The sequence below is a fragment of the Entelurus aequoreus genome, linkage group LG25 (genome assembly GCF_033978785.1).
Source record: "Entelurus aequoreus isolate RoL-2023_Sb linkage group LG25, RoL_Eaeq_v1.1, whole genome shotgun sequence".
Lineage (NCBI taxonomy): Eukaryota > Metazoa > Chordata > Actinopteri > Syngnathiformes > Syngnathidae > Entelurus > Entelurus aequoreus.
This window is the reverse complement of record NC_084755.1, coordinates 21476586-21501723: the sequence shown is the minus strand read 5'-3', so window position 1 is coordinate 21501723 and position 25138 is coordinate 21476586. Positions and strand designations below refer to the sequence as shown.

The following is a 25138-nucleotide window of genomic DNA, read 5'->3' as shown; positions in this document are numbered from 1 at the left end:
TTCGCTTTTGTTTCAGTATAGAATCCTTGCAGCGGATTGGTTTGCTGAGTCACCTGATCTGACTCCGAGCAGCTGGGTAAACATGGCGTCGGTCTCACAGTGTGATAATTATGTCACTGATGTTCTTCGAGGTGTTGCTCGCATATGTGAAACAAACAAGCCAGAGTGATGGGTACGAGCTCACGACGAGAAGACGAAGAGAACCGCGGGATTTGTTTTCAAAAAGTATCGTTTCTCAACATAGCAGATCGGATGCTGGCCGGATGCTGTGATTGGTGCTCGGTAAATGTCTTTGTTAGCAGGACGCTTGCTTGTATGCATGGACAGTTGTGGATTGGATACCCCATGCCATAATTTATTGTACACCGGAACGTCATTTTACATAATTTTATTGGTCGGTGCGTGGACAACGAGAGCACATTGACCAATGTGTCTTTACGTTGTCTTGCCTTATTTCTAACTGAGCAGTGAGTGTGTGTATCTCATGCCTTGCTCAACAACAACACTATGATAGGTTCACCTGATGTGGTGGCTTTCACTAAAGAGGATGATGATGGACAGAACAATCCTGACCCGTGGGCTATTCCAGAAGAGTTCTCCATCCCCCTCCATCCACTGGCAGGTTCCAACCCTTGGGCTACAACGTCCTACGCCAAATTCACCAAAGACTTCATCCTCATTTCGGAGTTCTCCGAGCAGGTGGGCCCCCAGCCTCTCCTCACCATCCCAGATGACCCCAAAGTCTGTGGCACCTTTGATCTCAACTACTTCTCCCTGCGAATCATGTCAGTGGACTACCAGGCTTCGTTCGTGGGGCATCCACCTGGCAGTGGATACCCTCGGCTCAGCTTTGTGGAGGACTCAAGGGTGGTACTGGGCGATTCGAAGGAAGGGGCTTTCGCCTACGTCCATCACCTGACGCTGTACGACCTGGAGGCGAGGGGCTTCGTGCGACCTTTCTGCATGGCGTACGTTTCAGCAGACGAGAGGAAAATCATGTTGCAGTTCCAGGAGATGTCTGCCTGCTTCTCAAAGGCCTCCGAGTGTTTGAAGGCAGGGAACCGTAGAGCCTTTGCCAAAGAACTACAGAGGAAGCTTCGAGACTTGGAGTAAGTGCCTTTCTACACATGACGTTTCCTTATGTGGCGCATTTCACACGCAATAACGTGCAAATTACCACTGATAGTCACACACACACTAGGTGTGGTGAAATTACCCTCTGCATTTGACCCATCCCCTTGTTCCACCCACTGGGAGGTGAGGGGAGCAGTGAGCAGCAGCGGTGGCCGCGCTCGGGAATCATTTTGGTGATTTTAACACCCCAATTCCAACCCTTGATGCTGAGTGCCAAGCATTGTGTTATATATGTTGCAGCTTCCTGCGATCACTATATATTATTTGGTGTGTAAATGCTAATAGAACTATTTCAAAATGGGTCACAATAGCTCCTTATTTGGCTGCTGACCTATGCGGTAACATAGTGCGTCATTTCTGGTTTTATTATTTTGGCAAAACTACTATTAATAAACTCGCTAATTTACTGCTAAAGTGCTGTTTAACAATTTTCAAAGCAAAATATATAACAAGAACACCACCGGTTAGCTAGAGTTGTTTCCATTAGTGGTTTAACAGAACACATTTGTTTGACAATTGTCTATATTTTTCACAATTACAAAGTTTATCAAATAATTTTTTTTTTAAATGATTGGTGTCTCATCAACATATACGCGCAGGGAGTGCATGTACACATACAAAAGCAGTCTAAGAGAAGCAACAAACAATTTGCAGTCATGTTGTTGTTATGATAGAATATAAATTCAATGACAGCTAACGCTAGCTATCCAAATTGATATTATTAGCTAACAACACCCAAAGCTAATGCGCGTGCATTTGTTACATATGTACGTAATTACGTCCATATGTACGAGAATCCGTAAAAGGGCGGGATTGTACTGTGTTAAATACATTTGCATTTTAGCGCCCTCTAGGCATTTGTGTAAGTATTGCAAACAGCCCCTTTAATAGTTGGTTACTTTATGTTGTAACATGGTTCTATCTACACTACTGTTAAAATGTAATAAGCAAAAAAAATAATTGTGAATATAATAAATATTGATCTAATCACTGTAGTATTGACTGTTACTATACTTGGTATCGTCAATGTCAATATTTGTATCGATCTGCCCACTTTTGTTTATGTTCAAGAGCTCTAGCTTAGGATGGTGGCAATGTGTAGTGTAGCATGTCTAGCTATTCCTCGCCCTCCAGTGATAATGACACTTGTAAGAAACATATTTTATTTGCTGCCATGGTGGTGAGGATCACTGACTCAGAAGGGGCTTTGCACTGTGGAGGGACATTAGCCACTAGCAAGGACGCGACATTGCATTAAGGGGACACGTTCATTCGCTTGTGGCTGTCAAATTTGCGGACACAGCTAGAATGTGTCATCAACATGTATTATCACAATATCGAAGTAGTATAAAAAGGTCTATCGTCGGTCAAATGTCTGCAATGTCTGTCTATCTGTGTTGGCCCTGCGATGAGGTGGCAACTTGTCCAGGGTGTACCCCAGCTTCCGCCCGAATGCAGCTGAGATAGGCTCCAGCACCCCCCTGCGACCCCAAAATGGACAAGCAATAGAGAATGGATGGATGGAAATACATGTTGCATTGTAATACAAAATGTAATGTAATAAAAAAAATAAAAACATGTTATAAATAGCCACAATGTACAGTATGTCACAGGGAATTCTTCAAATGTTTGTGATACATAATAAAAATCAAGTTAAAAAACTCTGATTAAAATTTAGAGGTAATAGCCGTTCAAAAGACTGGTTGGTTATGATAGTTCTTTTTTAAAAGTGTTTTTTCATTAAATAAACAATCACTTGTAGCAGTTATAAAATGTGGGTTAGAATAATCTTAATTTACACCAGTATTGCTTTATTGGTGTATATAGTAGTATTTTTGTTGTGTTGACAATATAAACATTCCATAAAGTGGCGCCATATCTCCATGCTTTCACACTGACATCACCATTTTTAGGTTTCCCACACTTAAAAAAAACTTTGTAGCATAACAGCATTTTAACAATGCAGAAAACAATAAAAATACACTAAAAATAAAGTAAGAATAAGATGTATATAAAAAGTACAATATTTGCAAAAAACAAAACTAAAATACAAATTATGACATGGTAACAGTGTGAATGCAAAATGGTACTACCCTACCACGTGTGTGTACGCTTGAACTACTTTACATACCTACTTATGAACAATGAACCACAAAAATTAATCCAAATGCTGTTACGTTTCCTTTGACTCTGACTCTTCTTTTAGTCTAATCACCAGTCGTGTCAACGCTTTATCTGCATACTTATAAAAAACCTCTTCCAAAAAAAATGGCTCGCAAATGCTAATCGATTCTCATCAGTCAAAAGACTTGATTCAAATGTATTGTTATCACATATTTATTGTCGTTTTTGTTATTGTTAACAAATTTAGGAAATAAGAGCCAATAGTAGTTTATGTCTTTTAGTTATTTTGCACTACTGATTTTATTAAGCATTTTTTATGTAATAAAATTAAATAAGGAAATTACCTTCAATATTAATCAATATTGTTAACACCCCTATCCTGTGTTTTTGTCGGATCATTAAATGTATCATTTAATGATCCTCAAAATTTTAAGCATAGCATTGGCATGACCAATACTGCCCTGTGACTACTTGGTATTGGATTGATACTCAAATATGTGTAATCCAAAACTAATGTAAAATATCCAAACAACAGAAGAATAAGTACTTATTACATTTGAACAGAAGTGTAGATAGAACAGTAGATTAGCGAGTAGATTAATAATAGTTTTGAGAAAATAATATAACTTGAAATGATGAAATATGTTAGGAGCAGCCAAATTAGGAGCCTTTCTACCTGTTTTGAAATCATTCTGTCATCATTTATATGTCAAATAATATTGTTAGAGGCTGCAATATACTAATGTATTGCAATATTGATTTTAATCCATATTGCCTTTCTCTAATTGGCAACAATGTTTTCCCCTCCTAGGTACACTCACGCTGTGCTGCAGAGGGAGGAAGGCCTTCAGAGAGAGGCGGGGCCACAGTGCATGTATTCAGCTCATGCTGTGGAAAAGGCCAACGAGCTTGCCAACGTTGAAAAGAGCATGTACGAACACAGAGACCTTTTGAGGCAGATTAGCTCGTACCCCCACCGTCCACGCCGGGACCCTCACGCTGTCGCTTGTCAGAAGTGTATGAGCGAGTGCGAGGAGCTCTTGGGCACTTTAGCGAACCGTTTCAGTTACACCGACGGAGGGGAGATTAGAGAGGAGGATGTTTGTGGACATAACGGTCAAGGCGGTGAAGGGGAAATGGGCGATAAAGACGAAAATGAGCGTGTTAAACGCAGGCCGTCCTACACGCCCCAACTGATCAAAGGCAAGTCTGCCAAGTGTTTCGACAAGCGCCTCAAAACCCTCCAAGAGCTTTGCGATGACACTTTCTTCGAGGCCACCGTGGAGCTCCTGAAAGAGACGGAGAGGAGTTTCCGAGGTGACCTGTGCTATCTGCACACACGTCGCTTGGATCGAGCTATGAGGAGGAAGCAGAGAGTGATCAACTTTCTGTTTGAGGAGGAACCCTCTGAAGACAGTTTTGAGAGTCAGGACGGACAGTCAACTATAAGACCATTCTGTGCTATGAACCATGCTGTGGACACCTCGGCACTCGTAAATCCACCGCCTATTGTCCTAGGACCAGAACTTCTAAAACCTCAAACAAGCCATACTGACCAGACTCTAAAAACCCAAGATAGCTCAGAGAAAACTAAAGGAAACCGGAGCAACCTGCCAGAAGTTCTGGATCCTGAGTCTGACTTGACCCCAGACTGTGAAAATAAAAGTGATATAGATCGGGAGAGCAGCAACGGATGGGTGGAGGCTGCTATCGAGGAAAATCACAACGATGGAGACGCAAAGGCTTTGGAGGGATGCAAGACGGACTCTGAGTTGTTGGTTCCGATAGACGCTGCATGCTGTATGGCGCATGAAGGTTTTCTCGATAGCCCCCCTGATGTTGTGCCCTGCCTCAGCGCCCACCTGAAGAATCCTCAAACCCTTGTGGTCAACCAGGAGCCCCAGGCCATGCTTCCACTCCAAGATGACTATGCTGTGGGATCTCCTAGCGCTGAGAACCATACAGCCGGACTCCTTAGAGATTCACCGTCCCGTACGTCAGCTGAGGATGGGTCTGATTGTACCATGAGTGCGTCGACCGGTTCGGATTGGACCGCCTCACCCGTGGGCAGCGGCGGGGTGCAGAGCCTGCGTCAGAAGAAGAAGGCCGGGCAAGGGGCCTTGAGATTTGTGCGCCAGTACCCCTTTGCTGTGCAAGCTCTTTGGTGTCTGCTGAGTGGCAGGACCCTGGTGGTGCTCGGAGCGGACGAGGCGAGAGTCCGCCGGCTGGTTTCCGCTCTGGCCTTGTTTGTACCTTCTCCTGGGAAGTGTGGAGAGAGAATCCAAACCTGGCTGTGCTGCCCTTTCACCCTTACGGACCTGCATCGATGGAAACTTATTGGATTGCAAAGGTAACATCCATCTTGCATTTACATCTAAGAAAACCTAAATAAAATGTGTAGATGAAGTAGACTTGGATGCACTAAAACATGAAGCTTAAAGATGCCTATATTTCACTTTTGACATTATTATTGACTAAATAAATACCCACATGTTTTTCATTTATTTTAAACACATTGTGATTAAAATATAATGAAAAAATAATAAAGAGGTGAATTAATGTAAATGATAATACATTAAAAGAACAAAGAATAGGGTATGCGAAACTTAAACATTTATGGATGATGTGAGGAAATGTGACTGTGTTGCAGCAAAAATAATCCAGTAGAAAAAATACTAATTTAAGAAGAATGTTATAGCTTTAGTAGCGGCGTCTCGATACAACTTTTTCCGTTTTGATACGATTCCGATATTGGAGTCTTGAGTGGTGGCCGATTCCAATCGTGTGGAATGTTAGAAAAAGTATAACCAATTGAAATTACTCAAAGAACAATGGTTAGTAGTAAAAACACTAACGTTTTGCCGGATTTATGTTTGTATAGTGGACTTTTAAGTTAATTTGTGTTTTGTCGACCCCGAGTGGGAGGAATAATTCATTAAATTAAGGGCATGAAGTAGGAAGTTGAATGATGTGTACTCATTTGTTACTGGATACTTTCTAATAGGCTTCTGCTTTGAAGATTTTGTATGTGTAAGTAATCTGTAACTATAATTGTTTGATACTTGTATATATCAACAAGTGTGGTGTGCAATATTGTTCAATTAAGGACACCGATTTTGTACGTATTGTTTGTGTGCTTAGCTTTTGTGTAACTGCCAGCTCCTGGTAGTCTATAACCTACCATATGTACCTTTTTGTAAATGACTTTACTAAAATACAAGAAAAGACCAACCTTGTGTGTGGTTATTGAAGGACATTTACATATCGGAGCTTATATCGGAGATTTGACATGCAAGCCGATATCAACCAATATTTTTTTGTTGTTGCTGATATCGCATCAATATGGGATCAGGACACCGCTAGTTTCTTCATGATTGAAATACACCTGCTACTAGAATTGTCACACTTTTTGGTTTGTTTCAACATAAAAAGTGTAGTTTTAGCGTTTCATTGTTTTTTTATTACGTTTTACTTTTTTTACTGTGCGTAAAATCTGCACCGCAACAACAGAATTTCGCCATTGCGGGATAAATAGTCTATCCTATATCCTAGTTATGACTTAAGTCTCTTCCCTTCTCTCAGAGTGGCCTCCCCTGTGGGTTCCAGCATGCTTTACTCACTGTCCCGCTACAGTCGCTACATCTCCATCCTGGACACCGACCAGAAGACCCTCCGCTGTCCGCCTTATCGCGGCAAATTCCTCGCCAACATAGCCGACCACCGCACCTACGTCCGCCGCGGCTCCACCTACTTTCTTCACCTGCAGAGCACGCTGTGCCATTTAGCGGCCAAGGCCTTCCTGTTCACCTTCACCCACCACCTGCATCTGCCGGTCAACGCCACCGAAGGGGCGGACGGCGTGGAGGGCCGACGCTGCGGCTTCCTACAGGAGCAGCTGGGGCTGGGGGAGGACGACAGCCGGATAGTGCTCTACCTCAGCCAGTTGATCACTCAGCACTACCTGCACGCTGTTGACGGACATAGCGCGGCAGCACCTTCTTTTAGTTTTAACTACACCACCAGCATTTTATACAAAATCTGATATTTTACCAGGGAGCCTACACACACACACGGACCCTTTTGTTTTTTAACAGACTGATCTTCATACAGTCATTTTAATTTAACAACACTGGTTTTATTGTGTTATCTATCGCATATCTGCCTTGCTTTTTTATTTCTGCTCTCATTTGCTAGTATGGAACAAAGAGACGTACTCGTGAATGTCGAAGACAGTGGGCCCCCAAGCATGTGGACACTAACAAAAAAAAACATAGCAAAGATAAATCTTAGTTACGTTGCAGGATCCCAGACACATACCATGTTTATGCACCGTATATTTATATATTTTTATTACCACTGTGAAATGATTATTTTTTTTAATCAGATTAATCACACTTTTAATTTGAGATAAGCATGGTAAATTATTTGCTTGCATAATTTGAATTACCTTTAAAAAAATACCCCAATGTTTTGACACAAATGCAATTTTATTGTCAGAATGTCATACATGAACTTTTTTTTATGCTTTACTAAATATACGTGAATTATTTGCTCAAAACTTGGTAACTGTTTGAAGCAACATTTGTCACACGGCACTACAATCGCAGTATCCTCAGTCATACATCGTATGCATTGACCGTATTACAACCTTTCAGGTAACCATCTGCCGTTAAGGTAAAGAAGCATGTGCTGTCAAAATAAATTGGGTGATTAATCTGCGTTGATGCATGATTAATGCGGTAATTTTTTTGTGATTAGTCACGAGCTCACTCGTTAGATTTGACCGCCCTGATTTCTATGATAATAATCCGACACTGTTGAAAGTCTGAGACCAACTTGCATTAGCAAGTTATCTCAACCACACATTCTTATTTCCTTCCTTGTTCTTGTGCAAATGGGTTCTTTAACCCACATTCCTGCAGGAACACGTGGATGTCCGTTTATATTCCCCACCCTGGACTAGATATGGCTCTTAAGTGCATGGAGTAAACATTCCCTGAAGCTTTTGAGCCTCGTAGAATTTGATGCTGTCATCATAACATAGTATTGCATGTCATGAGAAATATAGGGTCTTTGGGCCCGCAGCAGCAATGGTAAACCTGCTGATAAGATTAGTTCATGTGCGTTTTTGTGGTCTGTGACTCTGAAGTCTTTAAAGCTATTTAACCTTATCGTGTTGAACTTCACTGTTGTCTTAAAGGTGCGAGTGTTGTGGCGTCAGCATGAGACCGTCTTGTACCGGGGTGAATTATTATGTAGGTAATGCTGCTATGTCATAAATGAAAGGGTCGATGCGGACAAGACGCGGAAGTTTGTCTAGGTGAGGAAGGGTGGAGTGTGCGTAAACATTCTTTCTTTCAAACACACTTTTTGTTGCTGACTCTGTGACATTGCTGTAGTTCAGTACCCAGGTATGTAACTGTGCATGAGGTGGAAGGTCAAACTGTGTTTGTTGTCAAATTTCAGTTTGGAGGAATTTTACTTTACATGACCCCTCTTTTTGCTGCATGAGACCCTATTAAAGACTTTTTAGCGAGTGTCCCTCTAATGCAAAACAAAAAAGTGAATGTAATCTGATCAAGCCATACCACAGTGTGCGTAACATGTAAACACTTGGTGTCCTTAAGTTGCATGTTTGTCTGTGCACATGGTTAATGTCCTCGGGAGTTGGCGGTGTTATCTACACCACATGGTGTTGTACTTTTCATCTTTTTTTTTTTTACTCTGCGCTTTTAGGTCAGTTTTATTTTTCTCATTAAATTATTCCAACTTTTTGCACTTGTGTTTGGAGTTCATTTTGAGTCATGTTGATCATAATAAAGCTCACTGTGATACTGAACGACAAATAAAACTGACAGATCATCATTAAACATGAAGTGCAGCGCCTTGCATGGCAGCTCCCGCCATCAGTGTGTGAATGTGTGTGTGAATGGGTGAATTTGGAAATACTGTCAAAGCGCTTTGATTACCTTGAAGGTAGAAAAGCGCTATACAAGTATAACCCATTTATCATTCTATATTGTTTTGGAAAAAGGTTGTCATAAACGTTACTTAGTTCATTAAAAAAAAATATTTAAAAAAAAACAAATTTTTATGCATATGTAAATGTATTCAACATTCTTTCACTTTCTTCTTTCCTTGATGGATCTAAACTTTACCGCTGCCGGTATTTTTTTCTATATTTTTATTGTAATATTTTCAGAATGTGTTTGTTCTATTTTTGGCCAAAGTAAGACAAAGAAAACAACCTGAAGTTGTCTTTATTTTTTAGTTTTAATGCCATGATTTTAATAGTCCGGCCCACATGTGCACAGATTTTTCTCCATGTGGCCCCTGAGCTAAAATGAGTTTGACACCCCTGGTGTAGCAGTATAGCCTAAATACAGCTAAAGTAAAGGCCCTATCCAAGTTTTTTAGATAGTACTTTATTGATTCCTTCAGGAGTATATTATTCCTTGAGAAAATATGCTCCAAAATGCTCTGTAAAATACTGTACTGTATCTTTGTTCAAACAGAACATTTAAAGGGGAACTATTTGGATTTTAATTTACACTTAACACACTTCCAAGTGGTCTAGATCATGGGTGTCCAAAGTGCGGCCAGGGGGCCATTTGTGGCCCACAGCACGATTTTTATTGGCCCGCGACACATTCTATAGACAAACTAAACAGGTCCCAAATTAGAACAAAAAACTATGAAAAATTCAATGGGACCAAATCACCACAAAATGGGACCCGAAAACCAAAATGGCCGACAACCTGAGCGTCATTGATGATTTCCGTGTGTCCTGTCATGATGAAAACGTGTACACATTTCTTGTGAGACGTGATATGTTTTTGACTTTACTAAAGCCCTCAAAAGCGTTTCAGTTGACGGTATAATAGCAATATTAGTAAATCCAAGCTTACTTTAGAGCACAGTTAACATAAATGCAAATAAAATCATTATTAAAATAATCATGAATGATTTTATTGCTTTGTTATCTGTAACACAAAGCTAAGATGTAGAAGTGTTTTTCAAATGTTAGCATATGTTCACCTACGTTGTTTTGGTTTGAGTATTTTTCATATACAAAATGTATAAAATTGGCCCTCGCATCCTTAAAATTTTCTCGATGTGGCCCTCGCTGGAAAATGTTTGGACACCTCTGGTCTAGATCATATCAATTGGATATGCTTCGGTAATTGCTCGCTTGCATAATTTGAATAAGCTTAAGAAAAGACCCTAAAAAGTGTAAACAAATGCAATTTTATTGTCAGAATGTCATCCGGGAACATTTTTAAATGTTCTACTTGAATGTATGTAATTTATTTGCACAAAACTTAACAGGTAACAGTTTATCTAAAGTTCTTTCAGGCGGTATTTTGGAGTGAAGTTTGCCAGCGAGCACACCAGTCAGTGTCTCTGCACTCATTTGTGTACAGATTTATGCATTGATCTGATCACTGCCGTATAGCGGTTAAGGCGGGGGTCAGCAACCCGCGGCTCTAGAGCCACATGCGGCTCTTAAGCGCCGACCGAGTGGTTCCCTGGACTTTTTTCAGAGATATGTGAAAATGGAAAAAGATGGAGAAAATTGTTTTTTGTTTTAATATATTTTATGTAGGAGAACAAATATGACACAAACATTCCTATTTGTTAGGAATCCCACTGTTTATGTTATACATGCTTAACTGATGACAGTCAAGCACCGTTTTGTCTTACTAATTTCAGCGATCCTTGAACACATTGTAGTTTGTTTACATGTACAACTTTCTCCAATGCTGCCACAGAAATACGTGTTTTATGCCACTACTTTGTCTCATTTTGTCTACCAAATGTTTTATACTGTGCGTGAATACACAAAGGTGAGCATTGTTGATTTTATTGATTTGCTGGAGTGCTTCAGCCATATTTGCAAGACTGCAAGCTAATCAATGCTAACATGCTATTTAGGCTAACTGTATGTACATATTGCATCATATGACTCGTTTGTAGGTATATTTGAGCTCATTTAATTTCCTTTACTTACGTCCTCTGTGTATTTAATTTATATCTGCATGTCTCATGACACATTCTCTGTATGTAATATTGGCTGCATTTCTTATAGTTGTTTGTGTGCCATGGTGTTCCAGACCACAGCAAATGTTACCCAGCTTGCAAAGATTGTTATAAATTCATTAGAAGGGACAGCCTGCCGTTTCCTTAAACTTGGACACACACATCTATACCTTTGGCCATTCTGACTCAGTAATTTCCAGAAGTTATCTCATCCTGTGAGAAGCCTCCATTTTACTAATAATTTCCATCCATCCATCCTATTTCTACCGCTTGTCCCTTTCGTGGTCGCGGGGGGTGCTGGAGCCTATCTCAGGTGCATTTCCAATGTTGCAAAAATTTGTAGAATAAAAATTAAAATACAAAATTTCTGTCAACAAAGATTTGCGTCAGCCTTTGATCGTAGGCTAATATAGCTAATGTAGACACTTACATCATGTCTTGCCTTCATTATAAGACTTATATAAGGCTTTTAATTTTTTGCTGCTCCAGAAAGATTTTTTTTTCTTTGTTTTTGGTCCAATATGGCTCCTTCAACATTTTGGGTTGCCAACCCCTGGGTTAAGGTCAAATTAAATTTAATGTTTAATCTAATTATGTTAGTGATTAATGCGCTAATTTGATTAATCACGTGAGTTAACTCAATAACTTTAAGGATCCCTACTTTATATGCTCTAATTGGTGAATAATCCACTTACATGGTATTACATACTTCATAGTCCCATTTATTTACTTTTGTGAAATAAAAAAAAGTTCACATTCTTACCTTTTATTTGTGCATAACCTTCACCTTACCAGGAAAACTAACTTTGTTGTAAAAGTATGATCATCGTTTTGTCTGAAGTTTGAAGAAGTTTTTGACCTTGGATATATATATAATCCTCCATATTGGCAGCCAGAAGTTCATTAAAACAATTATTGCATCGAACTTGTTGCTAAAAAATGTTGGCATTAGGTGTGTCAAAAAAAAGAAAAAGATTTTCAATTGAAGTGCAATTCTTTTTTGTAACAATTATGAAATCGAAAAGTCTAATTAAAATAAAGTGGTTTTTTTCTCCCCCGTCTTGCCACACAGGCAAATCATTTTGTTGATGTAGATGCCCATATCTGCTGTACAGATTTACATAAGAGAAATGTGGGATACTTCTCTTGCTGCCTTTTCTGTATTTGACTTTAATGTTTGGGTAGCATTTTGTTAAAGTATTATGAAAATGTATCAGAGCGGTTTGTCTATATTATGGAGGAATGTAGTTAATCATAGAACTGGCACCCAACTATATTTTAAAAAGTACTGATTTGAATGGTGAATCGATTCTGAATCGAATCATGCCCAAAGATTCACATGCATGACAAGTTGCAACATACACCTGCTAGCTCCTCTTTTCATGATGACTCAAGAGTACTATTACATCTCAATAAGACTGTTCTGTATTTATGGTCTGATTAGAAAGAATGATGTCACACGTTGAATATATAAGACAGGCTGTAAATTCCACAGTATAGAAAGTCATGGTGTAAAAATGTTTCAGCAAAAATATTGACTTCGGATAATGACACTGAAATTGTCTTTAGTTTGTTTGTGCACTAAAAAAAAGGAAATACTGGAAATTCTACCCAGCATTCATCTAGTGTACTCGGGACGAGGCGCAGTACACTAGACTGGTAGTTTCACTTGCACACTAAGCAGCTAGAAAAGCCTATAGCGGTAACTTCATGTCATTTTGGGTATTATTACTGAAGAAATGTTAAAAACTGTTTGTAATCATACAGAAAAAACTGTTAAAAAACTATTAGTTTATCAATTGTTCATCATGACGAGTGATGCTGTGTCTCACCTGCCACCTAGTACATCCCAGTGCAGTACGATAGTGACTTGGAAAGTAAAAGACAGAAAGTGAATTACAATTGTTTTATTGAAACTAATGCAACAAAATGTTTTAAAAACTAAAATATTTTTAAGTTACTAGCCAACTTTGAATAAAACAAAACATACCAACTGAAAATGATTTTCCGCACCTTGTTTAATTTAGACAACTTCCTTCTTAGAGATTCAGAAAATAAATGGTTTTACTAGGACATTAAAAACACAGAATAGAGTAATAACATTGAAAACAGTAAAGCCCTTCTCGACGTATTCTGGTAGAGAATACAGAGCATGGTAAAGGATGCTGGGAATGATGCTGAAAAAAAAAAAGTGTTTCTGCAGCAGTTGTCTGAGCAAGAGGTGGTGTTCAGCATAAAATAAGCAATTAGCCAGAACATCCTCTGCATCCACAGTGTGTGCATTCGATGATCCTTCCCTACAGAGAGACACACACAAAAGTGAGTAAAGGCTTACAGTGGCAAATCAAAATGTTTGTAAATGCAGTGTGAAGTTGAATTATGTGTGTATACAAGGATGTGGAAATTGTGACTTCCATTAAAAACTTACAACTTCCAGCTTGCTCTTTGGGACTCTGCAAATACAGTTGGTTCCAAAGTTGGTGTCTCGGGTTTGGATGCAACGCAAGCAGCACAAGTTCTCGTAGCCCTGTTTCTTCCACTTGGCAATCAGGTTCTTGTCCGCGTACCCTTCCTTAATGCAATACTCATACAGCTCTGCCAAGACGTATACAGAAAGAGAGAAAATTGTTAGGCATCTGCTTCGGTCAATGCATGTTGTGGTCATTTAATTTTAGTTTCATGAATGGAAATTGAAAGACAAAAAATGACTGGTCGAGTTCAATTTCAAAATACACATACAAAAAAAAAAAGTGCATTTTGGTGTAAAGGAGCAATAACATCTGCAAAACCGTTTGATCTTCATTCTATATTTCATGTAACTACAATTTTAATCTAAAGTAAACAAATGGAAAAACTGATCACAATGGCTGTTTTCTCAATATTCTGACACCGGAAGTTTTAATTACCAAAGTAAAAGCGGGAAGAATTACTAGGTCTGGGCAATATGGCCTAAAAATAAAATCTCTGATTTTATCACAAAAATTTGTATTCATGATTTAGCCCCTCTCTTTAAGAAGGGGAACCGGAGGGTGTGTTCTAACTATCGTGGGATCACACTCCTCAGCCTTCCCGGTAAGGTCTATTCAGGTGTACTGGAGAGGAGGCTACGCCGGATAGTCGAACCTCGGATTCAGGAGGAACAGTGTGGTTTTCGTCCTGGTCGTGGAACTGTGGACCAGCTCTATACTCTCGGCAGGGTCCTTGAGGGTGCATGGGAGTTTTCCCAACCAGTCTACACGTGCTTTGTGGACTTGGAGAAGGCATTCGACCGTGTACCCGGGAAGTCCTGTGGGGAGTGCTCAGAGAGTATGGGGTAACGGATTGTCTTATTGTGGCGGTCCGCTCCCTGTATGATCAGTGTCAGAGCTTGGCCGCATTGCCGGCAGTAAGTCGGACCCGTTTCCAGTGAGGGTTGGACTCCGCCAACTGCCCGTTGTCACTTATTCTGTTCATAACTTTTATGGACAGAATTTCTAGGCGCAGTCAGGGTGTTGAGGGTATCTGGTTTGGTGGCTGCAGGATTAGGTCTCTGGCTATTGGCAGATGATGTGGTCCTGATGGCTTCATCTGGCCAAGATCTTTAGCTCTCACTGGATCGGTTCGCAGTTGAGTGTGAAGCGACTGGGATGGGAATCAGCACCTCCAAGTCCGAGTCCATGGTTCTCGCCCAGAAAAGGGTGGAGTGCCATCTCCGGGTTGGGGAGGAGTTCTTGCCCCAAGTGGAGGAGTTCAAGTACCTCTGAGTCTTGTTCACGAGTGAGGGAAGAGTGGATCGTGAGATCGACAGGCGGATCGGTGCGGCGTCTTCAGTAATGCGGACGCTGTATCGATCCGTTGTGGTGAAGAAGGAGCTGAGCCGGAAGGCAAAGCTCTCAATTTACCGGTCGATCTACGTTCCCATCCTCACCTATGGTCATGAGCTTTGGGTTATGACCGAAAGGACAAGATCACGGGTACAAGCGGCCGAAATGAGTTTCCTCGGGGGCTCTCCCTTAGAGATAGGGTGAGAAGCTCTGTCATCCGGGAGGAGCTCAAAGTAAAGCCGCTGCTCCTCCACATCGAGAGGAGCCAGATGAGGTGGTTCGGGCATCTGGTCAGGATGCCACCCGAACGCCTCCCTGCACGTCCGACCAGTAGGAGGAAAACCCAGGACACTTTGGGAAGACTATCTCTCCCAACTGGCCTGGGAATGCCTCGGGATCCCCCGGGAGGAGCTGGACGAAGTGGCTGGGGAGAGGGAAGTCTGGGCTTCCCTGCTTAGGCTGCTGCCCCCGTGACCCGACCTCAGATAAGCGGAAGAAGATGGATGGATTTAGCCCCCACCTTTTAAAGAAACCAATTAATACAAATGACAGAGATTATTGAAAACTAGTTTTTCTTTTATTTGATCAAAAACTAGTAGTTTGAAATGACACTGCAAACAATACATCTTAATCTTAGCAAAATTCTAATATGTATAATGTTATTCTTTAAAGTAGAGGTATACATTTTACTTTTTATGGAAAAATGTTCAAAGAACTAAATTAAGAGCTTCCTCTGGGAGGCAATACTTCTGTCTTGAATAAAATACTTCTGTTAACAAAAATGTTGCATTATACATTGCATGCAAATAAATACGGTAATATTCTCTAAACATGGAGATTAATAAAGTGCAAATTTTTAACTTATGTTATAAATAAAATACTTCTGTAAATAAAAATGTGGTATTGTACATTGTATGCAAATCAATCAGTAAAACATTGAAAAAGACTTGAGTATCAGTAGGTGGATAAATGAAGGGTATTTCATGGTACGTGCCCCCATCTTGGTGGTGTGCAAAGCAACTGCTTTAGTGATCGCTCTGTGCATTGTGCTTATTTCTCATCACACATGGTACCTTGTGTAAATAATGCAACCATCATAAGCTGCTTTCTAGCTGGATTTTGTTTGTTTATTGTTGCGGTCTTGTTCGCCTTGTTAAGAGTTGCATTTCCTGCACTCGACTAGAAGCTTCGGTTTCAGATGGTTTGTTTGCTGCTGAGTTTTTTAATCAAACTTTGCAGCGTGCAGTCATTCGTTCCACGCTTGTTGCTGCAAAACCAAACTACAGACAACACTTTTCTTTATAAAAAACGTTTCGCTCTTGTTAGCGTCAGCCTTGCTAGGTGTGTGAATCTCCCCTAAGGAAATGGAGAGAAGGGTGGTAAAATACCAAAGCTCTTGGGGGGAAAAAGTATGCCAGAGCAAGAGGAGGAAAAAAAAAAAAAGATTTTTTTAAATCGTCTGCAACAAAAAACCTCTAATTTATCGATAAATTATATATATAGCCCAGGCCTACCCTTGTGTCTGGCTAAAATCTCTTTGGAACCCTACACAGAAATTATTTTAGACGTACAACAAGGACTGACATTTACATAAATCTCTATGCACATATCACACAAAAGTGCAGGCAAAAAGGATTTGATCACACACACCATACAACACATTTTCCTACAGGCCAGTCCACGGTCCTGTCTTTAAATCGCTAATTTCGGCTCTAGTGTCGGAATTTGAAAAAGCATATATTTTAGTCCGTTTTTTCGTTTGTGTTGATAAGAGCGTATAGATTTAAGTATAAGTCAGTCCTTGTTGTGCTTTGTCTGAAATCATTTCTATATAGAATCACAGCCACATAGGTATCATATGAATTAGTCCCACTTTTAATTTGAAAATAAAAACTTTCAGTGTCAACATACGAAAGAACATCAGTTTTGGTCTGTTTGTCCGTTCTTGTTTGATAAGGATTCTAATTTTGTTGTTTGTTTTAGATGTAGTCTTAAAACGTAAGGAACAAAACAATGGCTGTAATTTGAATTTAAATTAAGCCTGAGGGGGAAATAAAATGTTCAAGGCTAGTAATTTAGGAAAAAGTAGACAATTAGTCAGATAAATAGTGATGTTTTTACCTCTGCTGATGGCTTTTCTTTTAAAGAAGAGGTCGTAGATATATCTGCTCCGTTGATGGTGCAGCCTGAAAATTGGCCAGAGAGCTTCCACCTTCCGCTTTCCCTCATGAGGGTCAGTTTCAGCTGAAAATTAAGTAACAAAAAACTGTAAAATCACTTTGTTGTTACCCAGAAACATAAATCACAAGGTCATTGTCAAGGATGATACAAGCAGCAGAAAAAGTTCACAACTGAAGGACAACACATCAACGCGCCAATATAGATAATAGACATCTCGAATTGTGTTTTGTACAACAAAACGTTATCATTGTAAAAAACCACTAATATACAATTAAATAAAATCGAAGACAATAAAGCAACGAGTGGCCGCTACGACAAATAGTTTCATTTTATAAACGCGCAGCGGCTGAGGCGCGACGACCTCACATACAGTGTGATTAAATTAACTTGTTTCGGCCTACCTTCTCTCATTTTCTGATCCAGCTCATCCAAAGTTGGCTCAATAAGTTCCCAGCCATCTGGGGGTGGCTTTCGGCTCCTCTTAACTTTCGGCATTTTCCTGTAATTTGTCGTGAAGAGAACAACAAAAGCAGGCTATGTTTTCGTCAGTTTCGCGTTCAGTCCCGGGCCACTAAATATGACGTCACAGGGGTCCATTGGGGTATCGACTTTCACATGACGTCAGCTTGTCAAATATTTATTTTGTTGTCACTTACGCCGTATTTTAAATAATCCGGTATTGATATATTTGCAAACATGAATCTTTGTTGGTTTGTGGATATTGTATTAGCAGATAGTTTGAAGTGATATTGAATTACTTTGAACAATTAGGAGAATACATTACATAATTAACATACTACGCTGTATGCTTATACAGCGTATAGTATATGGATTAAAAAGTGTGTGATTGTGGTAAACAAGTATTATGAGGAACATATAGTGAGAAAAGACTGAACATTTTCTACATTGTGGATTTTTGTACAGGCAAATCCTCGGTCAAAACTCGCTGCTGGATTGTGTTGCTCATCTCTTAGTTTAGACAGCTGTCACCTCGGCCTTAATGTCATCGGTTTTCTTTTTATTCTTTGCAAGACATTTGCAATAAAGTCTTCGTGTCTCAAAATGCCCAAAGGAGGTAAGAAGAACTGTAGATAATTTAAATTGGTTGGTGAATTCACATGTTGTTGTTATGTTAGCATATGTTAGCTTCTCTAAATAAGGTAACGATCATGCCTGAGAAAAAAATGCGAAGTGGAATCAACTTTGGTTTCGGTTTGCTAGGTGGTAAATAAAATTTTACACCGATATAATCTGTAGCTACAAATTTGCTTCGGATATATGTCTTTTATTGCTTGGACTGTCGTAAACAGTAAACATGGTTAAGTTGGTACACATGCCTGTCATCTTGGTTGCAGGTAAGAAAGGTGGCCACAAGGGTCGCATGCGGACTTACACTAGTCCTGAGGAGATCGACGCCCAGATGAAGGCAGAGAAGGAGAGAAAAAAGGTCGATATTTAATTTGAAGGGTGGCTTGCCAAAAGTGTGAATAGAAATAAGCTTTAATGATAAATCATAGGTAGCAAGTTACCATACCAAATATTCCCTTTAACATATTGAGATCTAAATACCTGACATGACCGTAATGATATATTGTTTATTGTTTATTGTTGAGGATCCCCATTAGCCGACGCACAAACGCCAGGCTAGTCTTCCTGGGGTCCTTTTCAAAAATTCAAAGTAAAATAATATCACTCAGATCCAGTTATAAAACATACACAAATCCAATTACAAATAAAAGAAAGGAAAAAGAAAATAACATTTCTCAAAATTATAAAATAAAATAACAGTACACAGATACAGTTACAGAACATATGCAGATCCAGTTACAATAAAAGAAAGGAAAAAGGAAAAGAATACGAAAATTCTCAAAATAATAATAATAAAAAAAACCAGTACACAGATCCAGTTACAGAACATACGCAAATCCAGTTACAATAAAAGAAAGGAAAAAGGGAAAGAGAAAAAAAGAAAAAGAGAAAAAAAAAAGGTTTTAAACTGATAACATGAAAGATTAACTCTTAAGTCTAAAGAGTGACTTTACATGTTTCTTAAATGCTTTTTTTTTTACTAGGAATAGTCCTGGTATTTAAAACCCGTGTGTGGTGTTCGGGTCTGTGGGAACCGTTTTCATTTTTTATTAAAAGAAAAATGATACAATTAATTAATTTTTCAAACTGAGAGTCACTGACTTTGGCTCATTTTCTGTGAAGAACATATATCAGAATACATATTTAATGACCACACACCATACACCCCTCCTACATATTTCTACTACATATAAGATGTCTGGGTCCACTGGACCCGGGGCTGATAGAAGTGTGGAAATTGATGTTCTGTGTACGACACACACACACACACACAGCAGGCCTAGACAAGAGGAGGACAGAGTGTAGGTACACAGAACATCAGAGGGTCAAATGTGCGAGAAAATGAGAGCAGACAGTGTTGACAAACAATGTTGCAACCTTGTGTGGGAACCGCAGGTGCAGAAACACAAAATAAGAATTCCTGTGGGATGCAGAAACTGGCAGAGAAATTTTCTGTGCAACGTTCATATTGTTGTTACTCAGCCAGCGTTTTTGGGTCTGATGGACCCGTTGCATTTTGTGGCTTTTAATGCCTCACAATCAAACACTTTTATGTTAAAATACTGAACAGATGTTTATTGGGATAAGGTAAACATCTGTTGATTAGTAATATGTTTACTGTATTAACTGTATTGTACACCATGAAGTTGTCTTTGACTTTGTAGTGTGGCTGATGTGTGTTTCAGGATGAAGAAGAAAATGGGGGTGCAGCTCAGACTGAAACACCAGATGAGAAATTACAAGCATCAGGTTCAGATGACAGTGACGATGAAAGCTCCCAGGTGTTGTTGAACTTCACACAGAATGCTTCCCTGTACTTATTGATGACCAGCGTCAAAAACAAAGGCATTGCACAGCAACAGTTACTGTTTTCGGGTAACGTGTTATCAGAATAATTATTATTTCAAACGTTACAAAAAGGGCTTTCTTCAAATAGTCGAAGATTCAACGATTCCGTTCGCAGTAGTCTGATTCGGCTATTAACATCACAGTAAGATCTCTATGGGAGGGAGCCGAGTTAATATCTGCTGGGGCCCCAGCGGTCACTAGGGTGTGTTAGAAGGACAGACATGTCTTATTATATTATCATTTCATATTAGAACAATAATCTTTGTTTCATCCGAGCGTTTTCTGCTCCCTGTTGTGACATCACGTCACTAAAACCAGCTGGCGTGTTATGGCCTCCCACTTCTCTTACCATATAAAAACTATTTGTCTGCACACGAAAATATTTAGTTAATAGTCTTGGGAGGATGTTTCTGTATGGGGAATGTAATAGAGGCTACGATGTCAGGCCTCTGGCTGGCTGAAATTCTGCCGTCGGCCCCGGTAATTAAAACCTGCCATCATGGGCGCCAAGACGCACAGCCTCGCCCCGAAGGTGTTGCTCCCTTCTTGAAGAGAATACAGAAAGTTTCTTACGACTTTTACTTTCTCTATTTAGTCAAGTTGGATGTCTTCTTGGCGCTGCGCCAGAGCCGAGAATTCCACAAACTTTTTTTGTTGAACCCCTTTTTTGTGGTGGAAAAAGTCACAAATTAAATTTTTGTTTTGTTTACTGTAAGACTGTTAGTCTTAAGTACCTTTTAATTAACTTTGGAATAGAGATGTCCGATAATATGGGCCTGCCGATATTATCGGCCGATAAATGCTTTAAAATGTAATATCGAAAATTATCGGTATGGTTTTTTTAATTATTGGTATCGTGTATATATATATATATATATATATATATATATATATATATATATATATATATATATATATATATATATATATATATATATTTTTTTTTTTTTTTATTTTATTTTATTTATTTTTTTTTATTTTATTTTTTTTTTTATTAAATCAACATAAAAACACAAGATACACTTACAATTAGTGCACCAACCCAAAAAACCTCCCTCCCCCATTTACACTCATTCACACAAAAGGGTTGTTTCCTTCTGTTATTAATATTCTGGTTCCTACATTATATATCAATATATATCAATACAGTCTGCAAGGGATACAGTCCGTAAGCACACATGATTGTGCGTGCTGCTGGTCCACTAATAGTACTAACCTTTAACAGTTAATTTTACTCATTTTCATTCATTACTAGTTTCTACGTAACTGTTTTTATATTGTTTTACTTACTTTTTTATTCAAGAAAATGTTTTTAATTTATTTATGTTATTTTATTTTATACATTTTTTAAAAAAGGACCTTATCTTCACCATACCTGGTTGTCCAAATTAGGCATAATAATGTGTTAATTCCACGACTGTATGTATCGGTATCGGTTGATATCGGTATCGGTTGATATCGGTATCTGTAATTAAGAGTTGGACAATATCGGATATCGGCCAAAAGCCATTATCGGACATCCCTACTTTGGAATATTCAGGTTTAAAGGGTAACTGGAGTTTTTTTGGAATTTTGCCTATTGTCATGAAAGACATGACGACAGATGGATTTTTTTAATGCATTCTATATATTAAATACACGTAAATAAAGGTCTGCTTACAGCGGAGCTAAGGATGTCTTTTATTTCGCCCTTAAAATTAAATAAATAACCATTCAAAAGGCGCCAACACTACTCCATTTACATTTTGTGACTTGAATATTAACCAAGTACTGGTGATATTGTTATTATGAACGCTAACACAGACAAACTATTTATAGCCGCGCTATGATCACTACAGTGTGTCCCTATGTTTACATCATCGAGTGGTCTGCTGCTTTCTCGTTTCCTTGCTCCCTGGAAGTTTATTGTAGATCATAAATCATGCATCTCACCTGGACAGGGGAAGTCTGAGAAGATAATCCGACAAGTTTGTACTCTTTGACAGCCATTTAGGGCCTGGAACTGGCGAAAAAGACACAAAAAGACGTTTGGTCCCCCCTAGCCCCTAGGATGCAGTCTGCATCCTAATGACATCCTAATGACAGCATACCTTGCACAGGAAGTGATGTTTTATTATGTTTGTTGGCTCTCATAAAGTCTGCAGTGAGCAGTAATCACTAATGAAGAAGAAAAAACGCGCTTGCGATGCGTTTTTGAAATTAATGCGCTGCAAATGCTTAAAATGATCAAAATACCTAAATGTTAAATATTATTATAAATGTACCGGTTACTACATACTTACATCATGTATATCAAACCCTAATAGAGGTGTTTGGATGTTTTTAAGGGCTTTATAGGCTACATTGTAAAGGAACATTTGATCTCATTTATTTAATATTAAGAATGCAAATAAATAAAAAATACCATCCATTGTCACGTCTCTCATAATGATTGTGAACGATAGGCAACGTTCCAAAAAAGGTGCATTCCCCTTTAAATGCTGGAGCACATCCCTGTGACTCTACAGACATCTAGTGACTTATATATTACTACATATCATCTGTCTACTTCTATTTAAAAACAAAAAACGCTAAAGATTCAACTGATCATTGACAATGGACAAAATCAAACAAATTTCTATGAAAATCTTTATTCGAAGACAGCCTTAGTTACAACTGCGTGTTGGTAACGTGCAGTGTAATGTAATGCTTTATTATTGTGATCAAGGAGAGATATGGCCACCGATACGCTTTCGATTGCTCAATTAACTAGAGGTAACATACAGTGAACACTGACATCACATGTCAATCAACAGGCCCGCCTTTTATAGGTGCACACTCAAAGTCACAGATATTACATTATGCACTTTAAATTAATTTAATTAGAAGTAATTATGTCACAAATGCCACTACTTTTTTGGAAAAGTAACCGGTAACAATAACTAATTCACTTTTTAAAAGTCATGTCCCCAATGCTGTTGATGACTGACATCACCGTGGATTGCAAAAGTTTTGGTATTTTAATTTTAATCTCAGCTTGTGTTTACAGAGAAAGAAGACAGGCGTGGAGGGCTTGATAGAAATTGAGAACCCCAACAGAGTCGCTCAGAAGTCCAAGAAAGTGACGCACATTGAGCTAGATGAGCCAAAGCAGTTGTCGAGGAGAGAGAGGTGTGTGCCGTGTGTTTACCACACACACCGGTTCAAATGAATCCTTACAATGGCATTTTTATTTGTACCTACATTGCATTGGTTTTAGCATGTGATTAAGCAAAAAAAAGAGAAGGATATCAAGTCATGTGGAACCCCTGCCTTATGTTGTAAATTTGCTTAAATCATAATACAGCAAAGTATTTGAACTATGTTAAGTTTTTTTTTCTAGTAGGAAAAAAACAAATATTTACTTAAACCAGGGTTTTTTAACCGTAGGGCTTCCAAGAGGGTTGCTAAGAAACATGTGTCTGTTTCTCAGCTGTGTTCAGTATGGGCCGCAACGGTACTCAGTTGCAATACACTTTTCCACCACTCATAGCAGTAATGACAATCTCAAACAAACAGAAGAAGTTTGGAGTTAAAGTCGTAGAGAAGTTTCTTAAGCGCAAAAATTATGACTAAATTGGTGGAGCTGTATTTTCATTTGTACTTACATTTTATTGACAGACTATTTAAGAAACATTAATATTATTATTCATTATTAATTTAGTTAGAATGTATTAATTTAGCACTGAATATTCGTAGGTGATTTATTTAATCAGTTTTCAGGAGTCCCTTCTTTTGATTAATATTTATTTTCATAATCAGCCTGACTTAAGCTTTCATAATAATATTTTTGATTAATACTTGGTTTTAAATAATTTGACAAAGTTTATTCTGTTGAACGGTAAGTAGGTTAGATATAATTAATGAATAGGATTAAAATCAAGAGTAAGGTTACTAATTCCATCTTAATAAAACAGAAAGAGCTGAGGAGGTGGAAAAGTTAGGAATGGAGGTCAAAAATGTTAAGAACCCCTGACTTAAATTATACACCTGTGTGCACCCAGAGAGGAGATTGAGAAACTGAAAGCAAAGGAGCGCTACATGAAGATGCATTTAGCGGGAAAAACAGACCAGGCCAAAGCTGATCTCGCCCGCCTAGCCATTATCAGGAAACAGAGGGAGGATGCGGCGAAAAAGAAAGAAGGGGAGAAAAAAGGTTTGTTGCTTAAAGTGGATGTGAACAGAAATACAAAATTGCAATCCCTCTTAATTGTTTGTTTATTTTCTTCTTGCAGCAAAAGAAGCGAAAGAAGCAGCGGCAGCGGCAGCTAAAGGATTAAACTCCCTCTCGCTAAAATGAGAGTATTTATCGGAACAATTTTCCCACCTCTATGGACATATGCAATATAAAAATTCACTATTTTTTAAAAGATGTGCTATAAAGAGTATTTGACTTCACAGACAGTGTTTTTTTTGGCATGGAATAATCTCTGCATTGGTTCTAAGAAGTAAAGCTGCAGCTCGGATTAACACAATATTTGCATACAAATTCGAATGAGACTATTATATTGTACACAATGTTAATGCTGATATACTTATGTACAATGTCTTCTCTGCTTTATAAGCTTTGGCACTATGTTTCTTTTTTGGTCTTACACTGTATATAACTGAGTCGTGAAAAGGTTTCTGAATAATATGATAAACCTGAAGAAACATTTTATTAATGCATTCATTTGGATTAAGCGGACATTAAGTCAATACAACAGCTGGTTATTTACTTTGCTTGTTTTTTATTGAGAAACCAAGTTTCCAGAGAGTGCTTTTGTCTTGCCGTGACTAAGAACCTATAAATGAGTAATGCTAATAGCAAAACATATAAAATATAAATAAAATTCAAAAAGGGTTCGCATGAATACCATCCATATAGATGACTTTTACCCTATTCCAGTTGACTTTGGGCA

At 38.7% G+C, this 25138-nt stretch overlaps 3 protein-coding genes across 3 annotated transcripts; 2 read left to right on the top strand and 1 right to left on the bottom strand.

Moving 5' to 3' along the window:
• The first annotated feature begins 76 nt into the window (after positions 1–76).
• Positions 77–9032, top strand: smcr8a (Smith-Magenis syndrome chromosome region, candidate 8a). Its single transcript, XM_062036485.1, has 3 exons — positions 77–1109; positions 4070–5608; positions 6841–9032. Exons 1-3 carry the CDS (start codon positions 508–510, stop codon positions 7298–7300), a joined length of 2601 nt encoding a protein of 866 aa, XP_061892469.1. The 5' UTR covers positions 77–507; the 3' UTR covers positions 7301–9032.
• A 4157-nt stretch (positions 9033–13189) lies between these two features.
• Positions 13190–17903, bottom strand: bud31 (BUD31 homolog). The gene is made up of 4 exons (XM_062037066.1): positions 17684–17903; positions 17223–17345; positions 13727–13893; positions 13190–13595 (listed from the first exon to the last, which is right to left on the bottom strand). Exons 1-4 carry the CDS (start codon positions 17775–17777, stop codon positions 13545–13547), a joined length of 435 nt encoding a protein of 144 aa, XP_061893050.1. The 5' UTR covers positions 17778–17903; the 3' UTR covers positions 13190–13544.
• A 301-nt stretch (positions 17904–18204) lies between these two features.
• Positions 18205–24635, top strand: pdap1b (pdgfa associated protein 1b). The gene is made up of 6 exons (XM_062037065.1): positions 18205–18357; positions 18638–18729; positions 20057–20152; positions 23248–23369; positions 24242–24393; positions 24473–24635. The coding sequence occupies exons 1-6, from the start codon at positions 18345–18347 to the stop codon at positions 24535–24537; spliced, it is 540 nt and encodes a 179-aa protein (XP_061893049.1). The 5' UTR covers positions 18205–18344; the 3' UTR covers positions 24538–24635.
• Positions 24636–25138: the final 503 nt, after the last annotated feature.

Excerpts from the sequence above, each read along its gene's own strand:
- pdap1b (XM_062037065.1), top strand. Across the intron at positions 23,370-24,241 it reads CAGTTGTCGAGGAGAGAGAG|AGAGGAGATTGAGAAACTGA; the intron begins GTGTGTGCCGTG and ends GTGTGCACCCAG. Across the intron at positions 24,394-24,472 it reads GAAAGAAGGGGAGAAAAAAG|CAAAAGAAGCGAAAGAAGCA; the intron begins GTTTGTTGCTTA and ends TTCTTCTTGCAG.
- bud31 (XM_062037066.1), bottom strand. The coding sequence starts at position 17,777 with ATGCCGAAAGTTAAGAGGAGCCGAAAGCCACCCCCAGATGGCTGGGAA. Across the intron at positions 17,346-17,683 it reads GGATCAGAAAATGAGAGAAG|CTGAAACTGACCCTCATGAG; the intron begins GTAGGCCGAAAC and ends CTTAATTTTCAG. Across the intron at positions 13,596-13,726 it reads CAAAGAGCAAGCTGGAAGTT|GGAAGGATCATCGAATGCAC; the intron begins GTAAGTTTTTAA and ends GTCTCTCTGTAG.
- smcr8a (XM_062036485.1), top strand. The coding sequence starts at position 508 with ATGATAGGTTCACCTGATGTGGTGGCTTTCACTAAAGAGGATGATGAT. Across the intron at positions 1,110-4,069 it reads AGGAAGCTTCGAGACTTGGA|GTACACTCACGCTGTGCTGC; the intron begins GTAAGTGCCTTT and ends TTCCCCTCCTAG. Across the intron at positions 5,609-6,840 it reads AAACTTATTGGATTGCAAAG|AGTGGCCTCCCCTGTGGGTT; the intron begins GTAACATCCATC and ends CCCTTCTCTCAG.